At 38.5% G+C, this 20,795-nt stretch overlaps 2 protein-coding genes across 2 annotated transcripts in view; both read left to right on the top strand.

Annotated features, from left to right (window-relative positions):
* The first annotated feature begins 323 nt into the window (after positions 1-323).
* On the top strand, positions 324-4,904 carry si:ch211-1a19.3 (uncharacterized). Its single transcript, XM_064331432.1, has 5 exons — positions 324-952; positions 1,915-2,011; positions 3,334-3,487; positions 3,665-3,786; positions 4,258-4,904. Coding segments are annotated over exons 1-5 (699 nt in total). The 5' UTR covers positions 324-628; the 3' UTR covers positions 4,260-4,904.
* Positions 4,905-12,498: 7,594 nt separating this feature from the next.
* Positions 12,499-20,795, top strand: part of wdr18 (WD repeat domain 18) — a 52,764-nt gene continuing 44,467 nt past the window's right edge. Inside the window, exons 1-3 of the mRNA XM_064331423.1 lie at positions 12,499-12,740; positions 14,440-14,550; positions 15,508-15,641. Coding sequence (XP_064187493.1) covers positions 12,531-12,740; positions 14,440-14,550; positions 15,508-15,641 — 455 coding nt within the window. The 5' untranslated portion in view covers positions 12,499-12,530. The remainder of the gene's footprint in view (positions 12,741-14,439; positions 14,551-15,507; positions 15,642-20,795) is intronic.

The following is a 20,795-nucleotide window of genomic DNA, read 5'->3' as shown; positions in this document are numbered from 1 at the left end:
TCTGCTGCGCTTGGCCTCTTGTGAAAGTGTTTAAACTAAAAAATAGCTGGAGAACCAAACAAGCACTGTGAACTTTCTCCCTACCAAGCTAAACTCAAGGCCAGCTTTATGTGGGGCTGGGAGTCCTGCCAGGTTTGCTGCTCTTTTGGATTGGGAAATGGAAACTGAAACATGCATTTTTTGGGGGGGAGGGACCTGAGACACAGAGGATTAGCATATCTTTCGTTTTCTCCTCAGGTTTCGTTTCTTCTTCTTTTAACTGTGATTATGACAACACTCAGTAAATATGTAACAAACCCTAGTTATGTTTCCAGTGCATTCCCTCACATATTCCTGTCAGGGCACGGGGGTGATTTGTAGGCACAGTGGAGTAGAGTGGAGCAGGTTTGCTTTCCTGACATCACCAGGGGTAGGGGCAGGGACACACCCCTTCCCTGCCCTGCCCCAAGCCGAATCTGAGGGGAAGTCCACACCACGGAAAAAATCTGACTCAGTCTGAGAAAACTCAGCAGCCTTTGGACATAGAGAACACAAGCAAGACATTCTTGGAGGCTCATTTCTCAACTGCCTGCCGTTGAAGGATTTTTTAAATCACTGCTCATCGTTTCTTCATCCCCCTGCTCTCAAAATGGCCAGCTCCAAGTCCTCCCAGACCACCCGCAACATCGTGATTGCGTTTCTCGCTCTGTGGTCCGTGATTTCTCTCATCATCATCGTGGTGTGGGCAACCTCCCCTGACTTGAAAGGTTCCAGCCAGTGCAGGGCTGAGCTTCAGACGGCGATAGAGAAGCTGGAGGGAGCCAAGGTGGTGTGGGCTAAGGACAAGGCAGCCTTGGAGGACCTGGTGCGACAGGGTTGGGACAACCAAACCCTCCTGAGCAGACAGATCAGCGAGCTCGTGGAGGCGCTGCAAGAAACCAACATATCTCTGAGCGACTGTGAGGAGGAGAATGTGAGTATGGCTTCGCTGTTTTTATTGTTCAGCGTTCAGAGCTGACTCTTTCACACATGTTGATTCATTTATCAGGCTTTCCGTTCTTCCTTAGATCTATCCGAATGTGTCCAGTGTGCATTTTCTTCACTGTTTTGTTCTGGAGACAAAATGAAACAGGGCTCTAATTTGCTGTGTTAACTGATTGAAGATATAACACCGCATTGATCACTTTTGTTTTTAATCAAAACTCTCCTGTATTACCAATCTGATGGTGGTTATATCATTATAAGTAGAAAATTACTTCTGGAGAAATATATGTATATTACTCTGTAACATTGTGATAAGTTACAATGAATGAGATCCTTTTTGCATGGATAGTTATACAAATTCACATGTACTAAAAGCATCAAAATATAAAAAGCAGATATTCCCATTGAATTGACGCACAAGAGCATGTCTGGAAAAGATAATACTGAAAACTTATAACAAACTTACATAAAATCTAATTAATATAATGGGTGTTGTTATTCATGTGTTAATTATTCTTTGTATTATTTTGTATACGTTGCTGTTATTCATTCTTTTGTAATCAGGGCTGTCATGTAAAAAAAGACATAGGCCTCATGGGAACTCCCTGATTTAATAAAGGATTCATACATAATTAAAAAATGAAATTAGTCTTACTACTACTATATACTGAAGTATATATATATTTTTGGTATTAATTTATACTGATATTAGAGGACATTATACAAATATTACAGGTAATACGAGTGCTTTAGAGGATTGGTATGCTATGAAAATGTCCATAGCTGACACAGGTCTGCTTTTCCTCAGTGCTTGAGTTATGTGATATGAGACACTCCTTGCCTTTAGCGTGACTACCAATTGAAAACATTCACACAAGTTCTACAGACCACTTAAGACTATCTTGCATGGTCCTGGTAGTTTGTTACTGATATCACATAATTTTGTTACAGAAACTTTTGAATGCAAACATAACAGTCCTGGTAATGGAAATCGAGGAACATGAAAAAACGGAGGCGAACCTAACTTCAGAAATCGCACTACAGAAAGGTAGGAAAATTTAAGTCGTGCTGGGAGGGGAAAGTGGGATTTTTGCTGCTTGTTATTGGCTGGCATGAAAGGGCCTCTTTTTTCATGAAGATATTCTTAGCTGCCTTTCCCACTGTATCCATAGAAACTTCCATTTTAGGGAAAACAAATACACTCAGTTTGCTCTTTATTTTTAAATGAAGTTTGAAAATGTGTTTTGCCGTTGAGGGGACACTTTGAAGATTTTTTGTAATTATGTTGTATGACTAATGACATTTTTAGAATGTGCACATGGAAAGCCAAACACAGTCATTTCCTCAGGCTATGCATGGTAATAATATCTCACTTTATTCCACAGTATGGATTGTAGAGACATTATAGATATTTATGTCATAATATTTCCCTCCTTATTCCATCATCTTAAGTTGTAAAAATGTTGTAAAATATGTCCTTTAATGGAAAGTCATGAAATGATATATATCCTATATCCTAACATGAGAGATTTGTCTGAAAGAAGAGAAACACTCTATAGGCATAGAGCAGAGCTTGTTATTCCTTGTTATTCCTGAGTTAGTGTGTTAGCTGTAGCTAAACCAATGGCCGATGTAGCCAACCCAAAGCGTTCTTGCTTGGAATGTTGAGATGCTAGAATCCTGCTTGTTCCACTTGATAAGAATGGTTCACGTGCCATCAGATTAATTAAACACATTGTAAAGTGAACCCAGACTCTCCACTGAGCTTTTTTCCCCCTGTGGAGATTTCCTGAGATACATGCATCACCAGAGGAAAGGGAAGGTTCCTGTGAGAAAGCGATAGGCGGAAAAGGCTATAAATGTGAGATGCCTTTTTAGATTAATTTCAGGCGTCCCTCCAGCACAGCATGGAATGTGTTATATTTGGACAAAATTAGTTGCTAAGGAGCACCCTGACAAAACAGGATGCATATTGTGTACTTGACCATTCACAACAGGTTACGAGCAAAAAACCAGACATCACACAAACTCTAAGTGACCAAAATCCAAATGTTGCCCGTCAACTCCCAAAATAACACAGAGACGTCACTGAAGCCTGGAAGCACTCCAAGCTGATAAGCCCTTCCAAGGCCAGTCATTGCCTTATATGTTAACACACATTGTTAAGGATGATAGGTAATACCCCACCATCATGTTAATCATGATATCCCTTTTGTGTGAGAATAAGCAGATTGTGTTGGTATAGAACAAGATATCCCTCTGTTAACACCTTTCAATATGTTACTGGGTTAACCAGGCTGCTCGCAATTGATGCATTCATACTTTGAAGGTCGGTATATGATGTTTTTTCTTTTATCTTTCTCCATGCAGACCATATCGAAAGCCTGCAGCTGAACTTGACTCAGATTTCCCATCAGTTTGAGTCATGTGAGGCCTTGCGCAGTGCAGCTGAGAGCCAGCAGAGAGCAGCAGAGAGCCAGAAGAAAGCGTGCGAGAGCAGCAAGCATTACATACAAAAGCAACTGTGAGTCAACAGCGCTACTATATATGGTCTGAGGCCTGCAGTAAATTATGCACTTACAACTTGGCCAAACCAAGACGGTGTTTGCATGTGCTATTCGGTCCATAACTGCCATTTGTCATTTCCATACAGTAACTGCATGAGTTGCGTAACCATCATTTGAAATCTTCATATTTGCAGTCAGCGGTGCAAGGATGAGAGCCCCAATACCTTAAGAACGACTGGAAACAGAACGCCCGGTCTCTACTCCAGCCCCCTGGTCCTGTTCTTCTGTGCCATGGGCCTTCATTGGCTCTCATCTTGTGAGTAAAACGCATTTTAAAAAAGTATTTGATACACTCTCAAAACAGATGAACAGATGTGTTAAAAACAACACGTAACATGTCATTCTTCAACGCACCTCCATGTCTAGTTAAGGGCAACACATTTTGTGTTAGTTTAGGATGACTTTCATGTTAAAAGGTCTCCCTTTGTGACACACAAATTGTATATTCGTGTCACAAAAGTAGTAACTTTGACACAAAATGTGTTGAAAGTAACAAAAAAGTAGTAGCACGTGTGTGTTGGAAACTAATTGTGTTGTTCATAGACAGGTATATGAAAATAATAAATATAGAGCTGGTTGCTGTGGTTTTCAGCTAGCCCTGGGAAGTGGAATAACATATGTACTTGTCATTTGTTTAAAATGGTAGCTGTTTGCATCATGAAAGTCCAATTATATGTTATGAAAATAGTTCATTTTTATATCAGTTAACATTTTGACCTGTCTTCAGGAATGTGTTGCAGAGCTACTGGGCTTGGTGAAGTATTCCAGTTGAACACTGTTCTACCAAATGATGGCAAGATGATGCACTCTCAATCTGGACTTGAAGAACGTAAATGCGTTCATAAAAACTGCTGTAAAAATGAAGAAACCATGCTGTCGGAGGAGAGGATAACCAGCCAAACAGATAAAGAGATTTGTTCCACTTTATAATCTACCACAAAATGAAAAGACATTAGTAAGAGATCACCTGGTGTAAATGTAATTAAAACATTAAGCTTGGATACAATTTAAATAAAGAAAACTTTATATTATACTTTGCTTTCATGTACTTTGAATAATTTCACAAGTTCTTTTAGGTATATATCAGTGTTTGGATTGCAAAAGAATAATCAAATTGTTTACAACCCAATTCTTTTTATACCCGAAGAAGTTATTCTAAAACCAGATGCAAAATTAAAATCATTAAACTGTAATGGTATTTGTATTTATTTATTAATTACCATTATAAAAGTTTAAATGAGCTACAGTATTTCAGATAGGTGAGCCATATAATTTGACTGACACTACACCACTACATGTATGTATACAACACCTTTCTGACACTGTACACTAATTTGTTGAAATATTTCAATAAAGTCTGCATTATTTTTATGAGTCAACTTTGTCGCTAACAATTTTTTAAAAAACATATTATCAACACGCAACCACGGATAAGTCACATATACATCTGTGATTAAGAAAATGGGGTTTTGGGGTGTAGTCGGAGGGAGGATCACTGATAATGTCACTTGGGCTGCATGAATGAGTTATATTCAGAAAGGTCAACACTGTAATCACAAGAACGCATTTTGCACAAGACCTACAAAGAAAAATGTATCATGCTATTAGTATAGCTAAGGCAAACAGATGATAATGTAAGCCCATTCAGTTAATGTAAAACATTTTTGATTTCCCACAGGTTCAGAATATGTCCTTCTGATTAGAATTAATGTCACAGGCTACACCAAGCTGGGAAGTGGTATGCAATACCTATAATTAAGGCCTTTTTACACTAAGCCTGATATGTTGAATGATCTAAGCATGTATTCCTGGTAAGTAGTATTTGTATGATTTTTTGTATTGTACGAGTGAAATATGAATTTTCAGAATAAACCTGTCATTTGAAGTCCAGCTCTCTACTCTGCACTGCAACATACTTTATGTACATTGAAAAAACCCACATTATAATGTAACACCAAAACAAAGCAAGATGTAACTATATTAACTCATCAATCTAAGGCAGGGACCTTCGTCCATGACATGAAAACAAAACTCAATCCCCAAAATGAAACCATAAATGACTCTCAAAACATATCTCTAGTGTGTTGCTGAAATGTAAGTCGTAACTTTGTGATAATGTGAAGACATCATGTCTATAGTCTGCCTTGCAGTGGTCCACCTGAAGCTCATGGGAATGAACCTGATTACCATAGACTGATGAGATCAAGTCAAATATTGTCTTCAGCTACTTTTCAACTTTTCACCTAAAATAACCGTGTCAAATCATAATTATTTTAAGACTTCTGTCCAGTTGCATCATTGTTTTAGTATGTCTGAATGTCACACTGCCAATAGATTATGGGGGATATCCCTAGATAAAATACTGCATAAAAAGGACAATGCAACACAAATGTAGAGCAAAGTTTGAAGTTGCAGAAAGAAGAATGCACACAAAAAAAATCTAATCCTTTTGATTTCCTAAGAATAAAACCATTCTTCTTACTTCTTTAGTTGGACCCAGTATTATCACACTGATTAATGGCCTTTCCCAAGACACACCCCAATTATTATTCTGCTATTCCTGTGCAGAATTATTATTAGTAAGGGCTGATATATTCTCTCTGGTGAGTGTTAAGTGAACTTATTTGTTCATACTCACTAGTTCTCTCACAGAACATCAAAAAAGATTCTGGGTGTGTGTAGGCTACCTATGAGCTACCCGGAATGTGAACAAGTCTCTCTTGTTCTTTAGAGGCCACTGTGCTAGACCGGGAGTTACCCAAGATAATGATTAGTACAGCTGAAAAGAACAAATAACATAAGGATACTGTTCTGTGTTATAACTAATGCATAACCTTAAAACTATTACAATGTGTTTTTTTAAAGATTACAGAACTACTCAGGCCTTGTAAGGAAAGGGTGAAATTTGGTCAACCTTTTTGAATGGCCTAAATTTTGTCTGTTAGCCTCAGGGAAATGGTTATGGAGAGTTCCAGAGATGAAAGTGCAATGCAGTGGTTTAAGGAATGTGAGATAACCAAAAGGTGTATATTTTATTTCAGGATGGGCCTTTGCTCATATCTACCTGTGAATAACAGGAAGCTGCTTTATAAAAGAAAGTATATAGGTCATCCTGGAAAATGGATGTCTAATAAGAAGATATAAAATGCAATTTACTGGTGAAGATAATTGTCCTGCACTTTATGCAATTTAGCTACCTTGAAGTTCCTCATGTTGGCTTTGCAGTTAATCTCCATTATATCATCAATACAGAGGAAAAAAGAGATTAAGGTGTCCACTGGTATAAAATGTAAAACATCGAATTCTGCATTTTGTATATGTGAAAATAAGTACGATCACCTATAATTAATTAAGCAATGATAACTCCTGGTCCTATATGACGCATTGCAAGTAGGACTGTATTTCAGACTGGAAAATCAGAGCAGCTACTACTGCTAATTTTCAGCTATTTTTCCCCAAATACAAGTATCATTGTCAACTGACAATGCCACTCATAACAGCAGATAACTGCTAAAGCTGGACCCAAGGACAGGAAAAGCAGACTGATATTACTAACTGGAGCTGGATGAGGTGCAGGAGAGGGACAGTAAAGTATAATCTGGGGTGAGGTCTGCATCACCTTTGCTGATTATGTCATCTCAGTTTATGATCTATGGCAGCAGACGGCCATGTTTCTGATGAGCCTTCACCTTTATCATCAACCAAACTGCTGCTGCATCTGGACAGAGTGAGATGTGTCAGACTAAAATGAAATAAAAATCACTAAAGTCAATAAATTCCTATAAAGTTTCTAATATGGAAAAGAGTTTTACTGGCAACCCCAGGAATCACATGGAATCTAACATTTTTGGGGAAAATAAAGATTTCTTTAGTTCAGAGGATCACAAAAACAGTTTCCCAATCAAAGACAAATACATCTGTCTCATATACAATAAGCAATATATTACGTATTGTTAAATATCCGATCCATGACCAGTGCTTGTTCATGAAAAGATTTTTTTTTATGAAGGGCTATCTCTTCACCTCTTCACAGGCTCTCCCAGACCACAGACCCCAGTACAGCTGCACTGCCGGTACTGCCTATATCATCACCGATGTGTTTGTCATGGTTTAAAGGTCACCCATTAAATCCCAGAGCAGCCATAATTCTAAAATGAAGTGAAAATCGAATTTAGTTCATCATGAAATCAAGTTATTTACAGTTTGTGTTCTACAATGGTTGCCTGAACATTGTTCACACCTTTATTCACCAGATAGTAATTGTGAATAATAACAAATAACAATAATAATCTATAAACTGTTTTAGTGAAACTTTGCTTATGCCCTTATGGTCAAAATATGCAAAAAAGATAGATGTATCTGGTCTTTAATGGGGGTAATATTGGCAAAGGAAATGAGTTGATCTAAAATTCTATTACTGTTGCAGTTTTACATTACAAACTCAATGTTTCTATTGATTAGAATTAAAGTGGCTTCAATTGGTATTGGAATTGAGGTCAATGGAATTAACTGGGATGAGATAAGAACAGCTTGGAGATTAAGTGCTGGGCACTGAAACTGAATTTAATTCATAACACAAATTCCAACATTAGCTGTTAAACCTGCAGTTTATTTTCAGCCTGCCTTAATTTAGCATATCAGTTTTGCTTAAGATATTATCTTGTAGCGATTATACAGTACCAGATGAAATACAGAGAATAAAATCACATCACCACTGTGACTAGCAGTACAGCAGGAGAAACAATGGATAATTAATGTATAAATATAACTTAATTCTGACTATAATTCTATCTACTTTTATCAGATCGTTGTTAAATGTCAAGCCACAATTCATACATATGATTTTTGTGTGCTATATTATGAAACATGTGCATTCTCATTATTTTCAACTCTTAACAAATATCACTGATACTGTTGGGTTTTATTTTTCTCCTTGAAAACAAATTCATACATTTTTATCATTAATTCCAGTGAAGGCCACTGCTTTCCCAGGCTGTTCCCAGACAGAGGCTGCAGCTCTAACTGGGAGAGTTTGGCACTGAGCACATTTTCCGCAAGAAACAGCTTGTCCTCTGTCCCACATCACAGCTTGCCAGTCAGTCCTCACAACCCCTCCGCATGCCCACTCCACCACTCCCCCTTCACCTTATCAGGAGACATCAGAGGCCTAAGCAAGCCAGAGAAATTCAGCATTGCCACAGCAGCAAACTGGAGACTCCAGCTTTCTTGAGCCATCAGAACACAGGGGGACGCTGGGAGTGTGGAGGGGCGGCAGGATCAGGGCAGACGGGGTCAACACAGGACAGGCAGTGTCTGTTACCTGACTACAACTCCCAGAGGGTCACCTTCCCCCAGTTGTCTGCAATCAGAGATTGAGACTGAGAAAAAAATAATCCAGACTGGATGCCTCAGGGCGGTTTATAAACCAAAGTCATCAGCCTGATATTGCTTCCATATTCTGAATGAAACCTCTGCAGCATGAACGATGAAAAAAAAACAAACAAAAAAAAAACAAAACAAACAACCACATATAAAAACACTCTTGAGGCCCTACATTTTTTAAGACATTGATGAAGGTGGTAACTTAAGCATCTCATTAATTAGGGCACATTCACACCCAAGGGCCTGTTGAAGTCTGTGAATGTCATAGCTCAGGCCAGGTCGCCCTCACTTTGGGCCTACATATTCAGCCAAATCTGTGGGAAGTTCCCACCCAGAGAACTCTGCTCTGGAGCGGGAAGCTCTCAACCTCCCTGTGCCAGGAAGATGAAGTGGAGCAAAGGCATGATGATGACAAGATCTAAAAAGATTATTTTCACGCATTAGGAGAGAATTTCCCCATTGAGATAAAGCCGCAGAGCCGCAGAGCCAATTTGTCTGTGTTATTTGTCAGTACCATAACTGAGCGGTGATAATGATTTGTTTCTTCCCCTTCCAGGTACAGTATGTGACCCATTTGTTTCATTGACTTTGTTTCATTGAAGTTCCCATATTTTCTTAGTCTATTGGCCAGACTTTTTGTTCTGAACATTACTTCATAAACAGAACAATAAAACAAATTACAGTGTATAGATGATCTGCTGTTTTAGGGTGCATGTATATTTATGTATATTTTTAATAGTGTAACTACCGTATTGGGCCATTCATTCATAATATGTGGATTTTTTTGAGTTTGGAATTTTTTGTTCCTTTTCAATAACCCCCACCCCTACCAAGTACTCCTTCATCTCTAATCTAATTATACTGTGCCTCTAAAAACTTGAGCCACACTTTTTTTGACTATTAACATTCCATCTGAAAGGGTATGGTCTAAATGGTAGAAATGACCTCTGGCTATCTTCAGCTGAAAATAACTCAAACATGGAAGGAGTCCTGATTACCACTGTCTAATTAGAGTACAGTCCTTAGTACAGGGGTGCACAATAAGGGTTGATCTGTGTCAGGATAGCGTGCCATCTTCTGCTCTTAATTATTTAAATAGCTCAATCATATCTGGATCTGACATTTGGATAAGCACCAGCTATAGCTGCAGACTACAAGTGTATGCTGAAGATTTTTCTGTACTCAAGTACAGTGAACCAACATAGTTTATAGTGCTGTCAGAAAACTAAAACGAAGGCAATTGGTTGAAACAAAAACCAGCTTGCAGATTTGCCCTCCAGGAACAGAGTAGGGTGCCCCTGCCTTAGTGAAATGGAAGGTTTGATGGGCATTTGTATCAATTTTTTTTGAAAACCATTCAGGTTCTTTGTGTTTCAGCTTAGCTGTTCCATTTTATCTTTAGTGGCACTGACATTCTGGTGGGTGAAAAATAGCAACTTCCATGTTACAGAAAAATATCTGTAGCTAGTGGGAATTCAAAGATTATTCCCATGACAATATCGATATATTGAAGCACAGTTTTGAAGGGAACAAAATGTAGCATTTTGTAGCACGTCTCCTGTCTGTTCTGGCCCCACGATGGTGGAATGACCTCCCTGTGGAGGTCAGAACAGCTGAGACTGTGACCCATTTCAAACGACGACTGAAGACCCACCTCTTCAGCTGCACCTCTCCCACATCCTCCTTCCCTGTAAATGACTAAACGGGTTGTAACAGCAGCTGTTTCATAGGTGACTAGTTGATGCGCCTGCTTAAAACACTAATTGATGTTATTTTTATTTTTTCCATCAGATTGCTTGTCGTCTGTTGTTAGTGTTAATCAGTTTAACCATAGGGTCAAGTGAACTATGTTGTTCTGTACTGGACGGTACTTCTAGGTTGCAACTTGTTCCGGTTATGGTATACACTTGTTGTACCTCTGATAACGCCAAATGCCGTAATGAATAATGTAGCAGATGAGGTAGAAAATGGAGCTGTTATTTTTGCATTGTGGTTGTGAGTAATTGGGCCATAATGCCAATGTCTTAGAGGTGAGTGTCTCATTTTGCGTACTTGTCTTTTGGAGATTGTTCATTTGCTAAGGTTTCATAGAACCTGGCATTTTCTCACAATTGCTTGTAATCTCTCTTTGATGACAAGAACATTATAGATTACACACAGATAACTTTTGAGCTAATTTTTTAATGTTTTGTGATGTGAGGTTTCACACGTTCATTGAGGCTTGACCATTTGCTTTATTTCTTTTGCAGTTGATGGAGTTTATAAGAGTTTAGTCGAGTTCCATGTCAGATTTATGTATCCATTATATTTTGTGGAAAGCTGTCCTCAATGCAGCAGTGCAATACCTATTTGATTACAAAGGAATTATGCAGCTAAATTCAGCTAAATTTCAAATACTCAAGATGATACATTTTGGAATCAGGAGATAATAGAAAACACAAAATGGGCAAAAGAAAAATTGCTTTTAGTGTGGATGAAGCTGACTATTTTTGGCCTGAAATGTTATGTATATTGCACAACTTTGATATAGGGTACTTCAAGACTACAAATGATCATATCATTTTTGGACAATACAATAAGCTAGCTGTTTAAACCATGCAAACCCATCCACATCTAACTTTTTTAAATGGAGATTATGTTAAAAATCATTGGCTTTGGCTATTGAGGGGCTCTATCAAGTCCCCTCTCAGCAGACAAGGCTCCACACCGCAGCATAGCACCTTAGCATATGAGCTACATGAATCCAATCTGAGAAGAAAACATTTTTGTCATTTGGATCATTTTTATGTCTACATATTTTTGAATGCACACCCTAAAACAGTATCAAACGTTATATATAATGTGTAAGGTATATTCTGTAATTGTAATAATAAGAAAAACCTAATCTAAACCCATACATTTCAAGGAGGGTGTTGCTCTGTTTCTTGCTCATTAGGGGAGACACAGAATGGTTCAGTCATTCACAAGTGAAACATTACTATGACATTACTATGACTATGCTAGGACTGACACCCATTGCTATTTAAAACTAAACTGCAGCCATTGTGCATTTCAAATGAACATTGAATCAATGCATGTGTGTCTGTTTTTTTTTTTTTTTTTTTTTAATAAACACAAAAACCTACTTCTTGTTGGATTTGTAAAAACAAGTAGGACCAAAGCAATAGAAATTCAACAATCAATTGATGTTACATCTTGATTTTTTATTATTTTTTTCTGAATCCCGTGCCTCCAGCTCGCCATTTCCAGGTATACAAATTCACTACTGCTTACATGTTTAGCAACGAACATGTTTTTCACCCTACCGCTTTCTCACCTCAAAGTATTTAATTGTTATAGAGGTGCTATTCCGGGCAGTTGTGATTTTGCTTCTAAAAGCTATTAAATTGGAAAAAAAGAAGATGCACATTTATTGAATTTGTCTTTTCGCTACGTATTATTTTTTCTAATCTACATGTATTTGTTTTAATAAACAATTGAGCCGTATTTGTATTCCGTTCATTTGTGATGTTAGTTCTAGGGTCAAGTGGCTTCCACGGCCCCCAGCCCCCGTGCGACTCTAATACCCAGAATGCACCGCGATATTAACTCACGTTTACAAGCTTCCCTCAAACCAAGATGTCGGCGCCCATGGAAGTAATTGTGTGTGCCGATTCGGCCGAACAGTTATGGAACTGTGCTGTTTTCGAGCTCCATTCTGGCACGAATCTGTTGTCTTATCGAGGGGGAAATACTTCGGCGAGGTCCCTCACTGTCTTGAATGGAGAATATATCCTTGGAGGCCAGCTTGGGAAGAACTTCATCAACGTGTGGGAGATTCAAAGAAAGGTATAATAGCTACTCTTAGCTAGCTAGCCGGCAGTCGGTAGTTGGGGTGAGACCTGCTTGATGTTAAAGGTGCATGCGGTAGGTTATTGTGATGCAGACCTCGCTAGCTATCTGTTTAGCCATGCTGATCGTACTAGCTGCAACGTTACGAGCTCTAGCACGTTTGCGAACTAGAACTTACTAGTTAATTTACCATTGCGAAACTATTTGATCTGGCTAGAATCGTTTCGCATCAATTAGCAATCTGTCTATTTGAAATGTATTTTTTTAATAGTAGCTAACCATGTGTAACTTCATTCACTGAATCCAATTAATGCACATGCTGTTTGTTATGTATGAATGCATTAAAACTAGTTATATACCTTTTTATTTGACAGTCCATTGCACTGCCGCCTCACAGCAAGAAAGTATTGAGTTCGAATCCCGGCCGGAGCCTTTCTGTGTGAAGTTTGCATGTTCTCCCCGTGTCCGCGTGGGTTGTCTTTGGGTTCTCCGGTTTCCTCCTACAGTCAAAACTCTAAAGACATTCAGGCCATCCTAATTTGGAGAGTCTAAATTGAGTCTAAATGGTATGACTGAGAGTGAATGGTGTGTATGTGTGTGTGTGCGCCCTGCGACGAATTGACGACCTGTCCAAGGTGTATTCCTGCCTCTCGTCTATTGCTAGAATAGGCTGTGCCCCCCCCAAGGAATAAGCGGGTTAGATGATGGATGGATGGCTGGATGGATTGAGATATTTTTTCTCTGTGTAAAATTCTGGGGTCACTAGAAATGCTTTTAGTTAGGAAAGTTCCTCGTGACTTATTCATTTTCCGTTGAGGCTGTTGATACAGAAAAATGAGCAGACGTATTGCGACATAAACAGCAGCATTAAACTTCGCTTGTTACCGGGTAATGACATGTAAATAACTTACTTTGCATACTAAAATACTGTCCGCTTCATTTGATGGAAAAGAAAGCCAGTCATTACCACAGGTGTTTATTTCTGATCCAACGACTCTCCAAATTAGATCATTATTTTCAGACACATCACAAATCAGAAATGATAGGCCTCCATTTTATCATACAAACAATGCAAAATTTGATTAAACTATTCTTACACTACATCTGAAGGGTTAGTTCCCTGGCAAATAAATACAGCTTTATTTCTGAAGTTTGGTAATTGATTATGTCCCTACATTGACAAATCATTAACCAGTTTTTATATGGAATTAGGCTATTTGTTTTAAAATTTGGCAGTTAATTTAATTTCTGTTTTATGTTTCCATTCTAGTATTTGTTATAATATTATGTATTTAATGTAATAAACATGAATCTGATATAAATTATTGAACTTCGTGTACAGCGCTTTGGATAAAAGCGTCTTCCGAATAAATATAATGCAATGTAAATAAACATTGGCCACCATTTCGAACATTGTATCGTGCTTGTCTAGAGATTTCTGATTAAGACAGGAGGTGGTTCTGTAGTTAGTCCTGCTGATATTTATTAAAACATGAACTTTGTTATAGCTGTTGTACAGTAATGATCAGACTGAATTAGCTATTTTCAGACAGTTTGCCTCACTGTTTTATACTGTATACACAGTACACACAAATTAAACGCATTGTACTGATGCATTATAGGGTTTGATTGCGGTTCTCTTCCTGTGATTGATGAGCTGCTGTGTTGCATATTTTCTGTTTTTTTTTTTTATCAGGACCAGCTGCAGCAGAAAATCGTGTGCCCTGGGATAGTGACCTGCCTGGCTGCTTCACCCAATGGCCTGTTCCTGCTGGCTGGGATCGCTGAGGCTGTTTATGTATGGGAGGTGAGGAACATTGCCAGGCTAGCCCGTATGAGAGAACCTAGCCTCCTGAACAAGGCTAGGTAAATCATGTGAATTGTGTATGCACTGTGTTCCTATCCCTGGTATGCTGGAAGATGATGGATTGTGTTGCTGATGTTTTGTTCTATTATGCCAGAGGCGAGGCTGGACGCTATTTTCCGAACTTGGTTGGAGAGTAATGGTTGTATTCTAAGCAAAATAAACACGTACAGTGCTGCCTCACATTTCCACCACTTGGGTACACTCTCCTAGCATAGGCAAAGGGAAAACTTGGATAACTGAACTGCCAGTTATTTAATCATTTAATTTATAACATTAGCCATTGTTTCAGAATGTTTAGCTATTGAAAGTGGCATCATTTCTAACCCGTCTGTACAACTAACTTTACAGTAACATTCGTTTGTAGGGTGATAATGTACAGTAATAAAAATTCTACGTGGAGAATTTTCTAGTGCAATGTTTAGTGACAGAATTAATAGAAAACTCACTGAATACTTGTCACACAAAATTTCTCCAGAAATGAGAAAAGCCTGGTTATGTACATGGAAAAATACTTTTTTTTTCTTGTAAAATTGAAAACTTATTTGCATTGATATTAAGTGAGTGGGATATATGATGGGTGACTGTGATATATTTTGTATTTAACTGTATAAATATAATTTATATTAAATTAAAGGACCCTTATTTGCATTACATATCAGGAGTTGTATGATGGTTATTAGATTCGAATATGCTTCACAAGATTTGCACATATCACATGCATCGTATATTTTCCACTATCCGCAAACAAAATGTGATCCTCTTACTTACTGAACTCGCTCACACAGCTTACCCTTGTAATGTGGTCTGCCTTCAGACTTCAACCTTGTAGTGATCTGTAGGACTTCACTTTCGAATGATAGCTACTGAATTGCCATGACAGCGCTCATTGGTTTTCAGGTCTCCACTGGGAACTTGCTGGCCATTTTAAGTCGGCACTACCAGGACCTTACCTGCCTGCGGTTCACAGACGACAGCAGCCACTTCATCTCGGGGGGCAAAGACAACCTGGCTCTTGTCTGGAATCTTACCAGGTAACAGTCTCTCCACTGCTCTCTGTGCATCTCTAGTGCTTGACCTTCCCTTACAGCCCTACCTTTACGTGACAGACATGCCTTTGAACAATGAAGGATAGCTTCATCTGACCCTTCAGCTGAAGGCTGTTTTACTTTTGGGTTCTTCTTCTTAAGTTACAATGGTTCACCTGAATGGATTTTCAGCTCATCCCTGAAAGTACCCGCCTCTGAATTGGCAAGTGACTTTTACAAGCTCTTGAAACAGGCTCTATTGTAATGGTGACATTGGTACATCTTCATGCTTTGTGCATCTTTATCCAATTTTGTGCTTGTCTAGCTTGTAATATAAATTCAAGTACAAGCTCTGGTCTGTAGTGGAGACCGACAGCTAATTGTAATTTAAATTGCAGTCTCTAGGATCAGCACATGTACAAGCAGACCTCAGGTCTTTTTGCTCTTTGAGGAAATTGGTTGTAGCTAAGAATTTCTCTCTGTTTTGATCATGGAAAGTGCAAGCTGTAAAATGGTATTTGGCATATGACCATTTCATAGAAAATATTTTTAGCTCCAAATTCTTTTTCTGTTGGTTGTTTTCTATCTTTGGCTTCTCTTCTGTTGTTAATCCTCTTCCATAAGGTCCCTGCAAACCAATAATTCTTGAAATTTGTAGTTCTGTGCATCTTCCTGACACCTCACAAAAAGTGGTTTATAGTCAGAAAAAACAAGTGCAATCGGATGCACTGTTCAAGAAAAATAGTATTTAAAAAATGAGAAGTTGCCAAGTGCCGCTGTGGGTACCGGCCATCTGAGGTTAATTTAATTGCACAGTAATTACATCAAGGGGATTAAATTAGTATGGTGGGGGTCCTAAAGGGGTGGGGGACACACACTCATTTAATATATCGCAGGTTGATCATTACATCAGTGTAATTATAGGTATGCACATGAAGCCTACGGTTATAAAACCTAATATTCAAGTCTTTCTGTATCCATTCTGGGCAAAATTTCAAGTTTTGTCATTTCAGTAATTCTTAAAGAACTTGTGTAAGGCCAATTGTAATACACTAGTGTGAAGTCCAATTCGACAAAGCGGAAAAGAGCAGATGTGGCTCATGTGTTAAAGAATGTTTTCTGCGTTGAGTTTACAATATTCATGAGGGGAGATGGTAGTGTGAATGTCCCTTGGATTGTTTGAAGTATTGCACCACAGGACTTAAGTGATTTATGTCTTTGAAAGCAACTACTGTTATTTGAATCCTTTATAAGTTCGTGAATTTAAATAAGGGCCACCTATCTGTAGTGTATTTTTCATTGTTATGCCTAACAGTTGAATAATTATTATGCACATAATATTACATGATTTTTGTACATTAAGTAGCAAGGACAGAATAACCTTAACTTTGTATCAGTCTTGTTATAATTACAATTTTACAGTGAAATGCACAAAGGTTAAAATGATAGTGTCACTCCATTACATGCAGTTAAATGAAATAAGCTATTTGGTAATATTTAAATTGACATGCTATCTGGGCCTTCTCATGTAAAACAAGATTATGACGGGTAGTTTTAAAGGTATGTTTCCAGCCTCCTGGAGTTCAAGCGAGACTGAGCCCACTTTTAATAAGTCCCATCTGAAACTGTTCAAGTGATTTTTTCCCCCTCTTTGCCAATAGGTGGCAGTCTAACTGTTTTATACTGAGATAACGATTCACAGCTGAGGGGAGCAAGAGCTGGAATGGAAATTTACAGACTGTGGTAAATGTTAAGAATGCCATTGTAGCCCCAATTTTATCTGTTGGCTTATGTTTCCATATTTAGAATAGCTAGCCTAAATGATACTTACATTATGTTAATAAACAAATCAGGATGAGCCCAGGTATTCACAGTAACCTAAAGTGACCTTGAGTTTGTTTCCCCAACTGCTAGCAGACCCACTACACAGGGCATTAAAATCACTGTGAATGTATTAGTTGGGCAGTTTGCCCGTGCACATTTTGTTTTAAAGTGGAGCACATTGTGTTGCCAGTAAGTTGTCTCAGTATTATAAGTCCAACATCAAAGAGCTTTATTTGCATCTGAAGCATCTTCTGTGCCAAACTATTGTAGAAATAACGTCAGGTTGTGTAATAATTAATGTGCATATTAAGTTATGGAAGTTCAACGTCTTCAGGGACATTGAAGCAACTTGCATTTTTGTAAGAAAACATGTTTTGCTTTAAGTTAATGTGTGCATTGCATTAATTCTCATTTATAATTTTCTTCATGGTATTTATACATACCATGCCATGCAGGTATTCTGAAAATTCCCAGTTATTGACCTATTTTCTGTAATTTTATTGTAGGACTCCGGAATATATCCAAGATACCAATTGTGCTTTCGTATGATTAAAAAAAAATTGATCTTGGGGGCCTGTCAGGCCGTTAACACTCTGGTCAGCAGTATTTCAGAAAGATCTGAATATTAACTAAAGAAAGTCATACCTGTTAACTTCACGTCTTTTAAAAATAATGAGCTGTTATACAGGAACAGATCAGTTCTTTTAGGGCCTTGAGTCATGATGGGAAAAGGTAGCGAGCGCATTACACATATATAATGCAGGATCACTCATATACACTGGCACTTTGAAGGGGGAACATTTTTCATTCTGTTTCTAGAGCAGACTGCACCACAGCCTTTCAGCCATGTAGTTTGAGTGTTTAAATTCCGTGACAGTTTTATTAAAGGAAGAACCATAAGGCCTTTCTAGAAATTTCAAAACTCTGTTGTATACCCTCTCCTTTTTTGGACCGTGTACTCTAATGATACACGGTCCTGCCCCCAGGGCTCTATGTTAATAAGAAATTGTGTGTATTGTTTATTATTAAAATCCTTATTATTAAAAACCTTTTTTCCTGCAGTTCAAAGAAAAAATAAGTTAAAATAATTTATAATCTTAATATTTACATTTTAACATGTAACAATTTGATGTTCTTCCCTCATCTCCTAAATTGGAACCTCACATTGTAAGCCTCTGACACACTGTAATCCTGCATAAATTCAGGATGTAGCAGAGTAGCATGCGTATCTTCCCAAAGCATGTGTAGCCTGCAGCCGTTTCTTTTTCACAGTCGCTGGACTGCAATTGAGCCAGTGCAGCCAGACCGCATACCTGATCTACCGGGAGGACTGGGCAGCCCTTTTGGCAATTACGTGCCACCCCGAGCTGGCACTGGCACAGTTAGTTTTGCGGAGATGTGAGACATTCCGCTGCACCGAAGCCTTGTGCTCAATGCTCCAACTGACAGCCCCAGATTTATTAAAGGTATTTATCATGCTTTTCATAACAGGCTAACTAGCTAGAATAAGCAACTGGTCTGTAACTCCAGCCTTTCCGTTGATTGTTAATTCAATGAATTTTTCAAGTCACTGGTCAGGGTCATCTTTTTTTTGTACATAGAGTTATATCATTCTGTGTGAAGTCCAGCAAAGTTTCCAAGTTATTTAGGAGTAGCTGGCTGGTTTTTGCTTTGTGGCTTGATTGTGTGATTCTTAAAAGCAGAGGAGTATGAAATCAAGTCCATTAAGTGTATTAAAGATGTCCATAGGTCGGTGACGAGTTTTGGTGTTTGACTCCATTAAAAAAAATATTCAAATATTCCTGTGAATGATAGATTGGTATGAATTTTGGTTTCCCTGCAAAATTCAGTCATCATTTTTGTTGAGTCGTGCCCTCACTTTTTGAAACCATTTGTGTTGCATAGAACATGTGATATAGGCTAGATCTTAAAAACATTCAAGTAAGACCCCCCAAAAAAGTATATGTTCTTGTGTAGGGCAAATTGTGTGATAAGCATTAGTATGTGACTGATTATTTAAAGCACATCTGTTTAATGGTGGTCAGACTGACCCCATACGCTACAGTTCTGTCGAGTTCAGTGTGCTGCCGAGGGAAACAGCCGGGCTAGAACAGAGAGCTCCTGTTTGAAGCTTGGTGGGGTGAAAGCCTCAGGTCTTTTAGGATCGATAGATATGTTTTGACTGCTAAATATGACAGAAATGAGTTGAATAAATAGGGTTCACCTCATTATATATTTAAATCAAGGCAATTTATACCAATTAGCCTGAATTCCAGCATTAGCATGGCTCCCACTGAAAGTCAGTGAGTATCAGTGCTGTACCTGAATGTGGCTGGCATGATGTGATTGCGTACGTCTGGCCTAGTTTTCATGTGCCCATTAATGCCAATTTATTGCATTATTCAACACATTCATTGGGAATGTCTGCACTCTGAAAGTTCGGTCTCTCAGTCTCAAAGCCTCAGTTGCGGAGTCTCATAGTTTATCTACCTCACATCGCAGTCTCATTGCCGCTGATTTGTCTGGATTACATTTTTATTTTTACCACAACAGTCATACATCTTAGAACACTTCTACAATTGATTTGAAGAGGTTCATGTACTAACAGCAACTACTATGCTGGTCCTCACTGTAATGTTTATTCAGGAAAGTGGAAGATGGTGGAAGGGAGATGTTGAACCAATAAGGGTTAAGTGTGGGGGGGGGGGGGGGGGTTGGCTAGGGAGCATGGCCTCCATTGAGTCCCTCAAAACAAATATTTGTGTTCCTGTTTGAGAAACATGGCAGATGGTTGCCTGTGGGCTGGACCAACACATCGCCATGTGCAGGTTGTCTACCATGCCTATTGTAGCTTGGCCGTTATTCAGCGTGTCATGTTTTATTAAGCTTTGTCATTTTTATGCAAAGTTATGTAGATAAATTAGTTGCCAAGCAAATTGATGTAAGACTATAATCTAAAGTTAACAACGTGCCCTAATATCTAAGTTACGAGTTCCATTTAATTTTATTGGTTGAATATTGAGATGGGTGCTAATTTTAGGAGTACAAAAATGTCAGGCTACCATTATTTCTTCGCTTCGTTGCCGTATGAAGAATAATTTGTGCCCCAATTAAAAATATTAAATCAAGAGCAGGGAACTTGAGGAAAAAACAGGAAAATCCACAGAGGAGACGAGATATAGAGCAGGATGAATTTGTGATTTTATGATTTTAAAGTACATGCTGATCGGCAGGGGGGAATCCATTTAACGTGACTGCACATCAGTCTCCAACGAACTAGCTCCTGATACACAGTGCAGCGTGTGCATGTATGGGTCCCGCTGGGACCCTGGGAGT

This window comes from Anguilla rostrata, chromosome 4, assembly GCF_018555375.3.
Source record: "Anguilla rostrata isolate EN2019 chromosome 4, ASM1855537v3, whole genome shotgun sequence".
NCBI lineage: Eukaryota > Metazoa > Chordata > Actinopteri > Anguilliformes > Anguillidae > Anguilla > Anguilla rostrata.
Note: the sequence above shows the minus strand (reverse complement) of the source record. Positions and strands in the feature narration are given on the sequence as shown.

Coding starts and splice junctions, on each gene's coding strand:
- si:ch211-1a19.3 (XM_064331432.1), top strand. CDS start 629: ATGGCCAGCTCCAAGTCCTCCCAGACCACCCGCAACATCGTGATTGCG. Junction 2,012..3,333: donor AGAAATCGCACTACAGAAAG/GTAGGAAAATTT, acceptor TTCTCCATGCAG/ACCATATCGAAAGCCTGCAG. Junction 3,488..3,664: donor CATTACATACAAAAGCAACT/GTGAGTCAACAG, acceptor TCATATTTGCAG/TCAGCGGTGCAAGGATGAGA.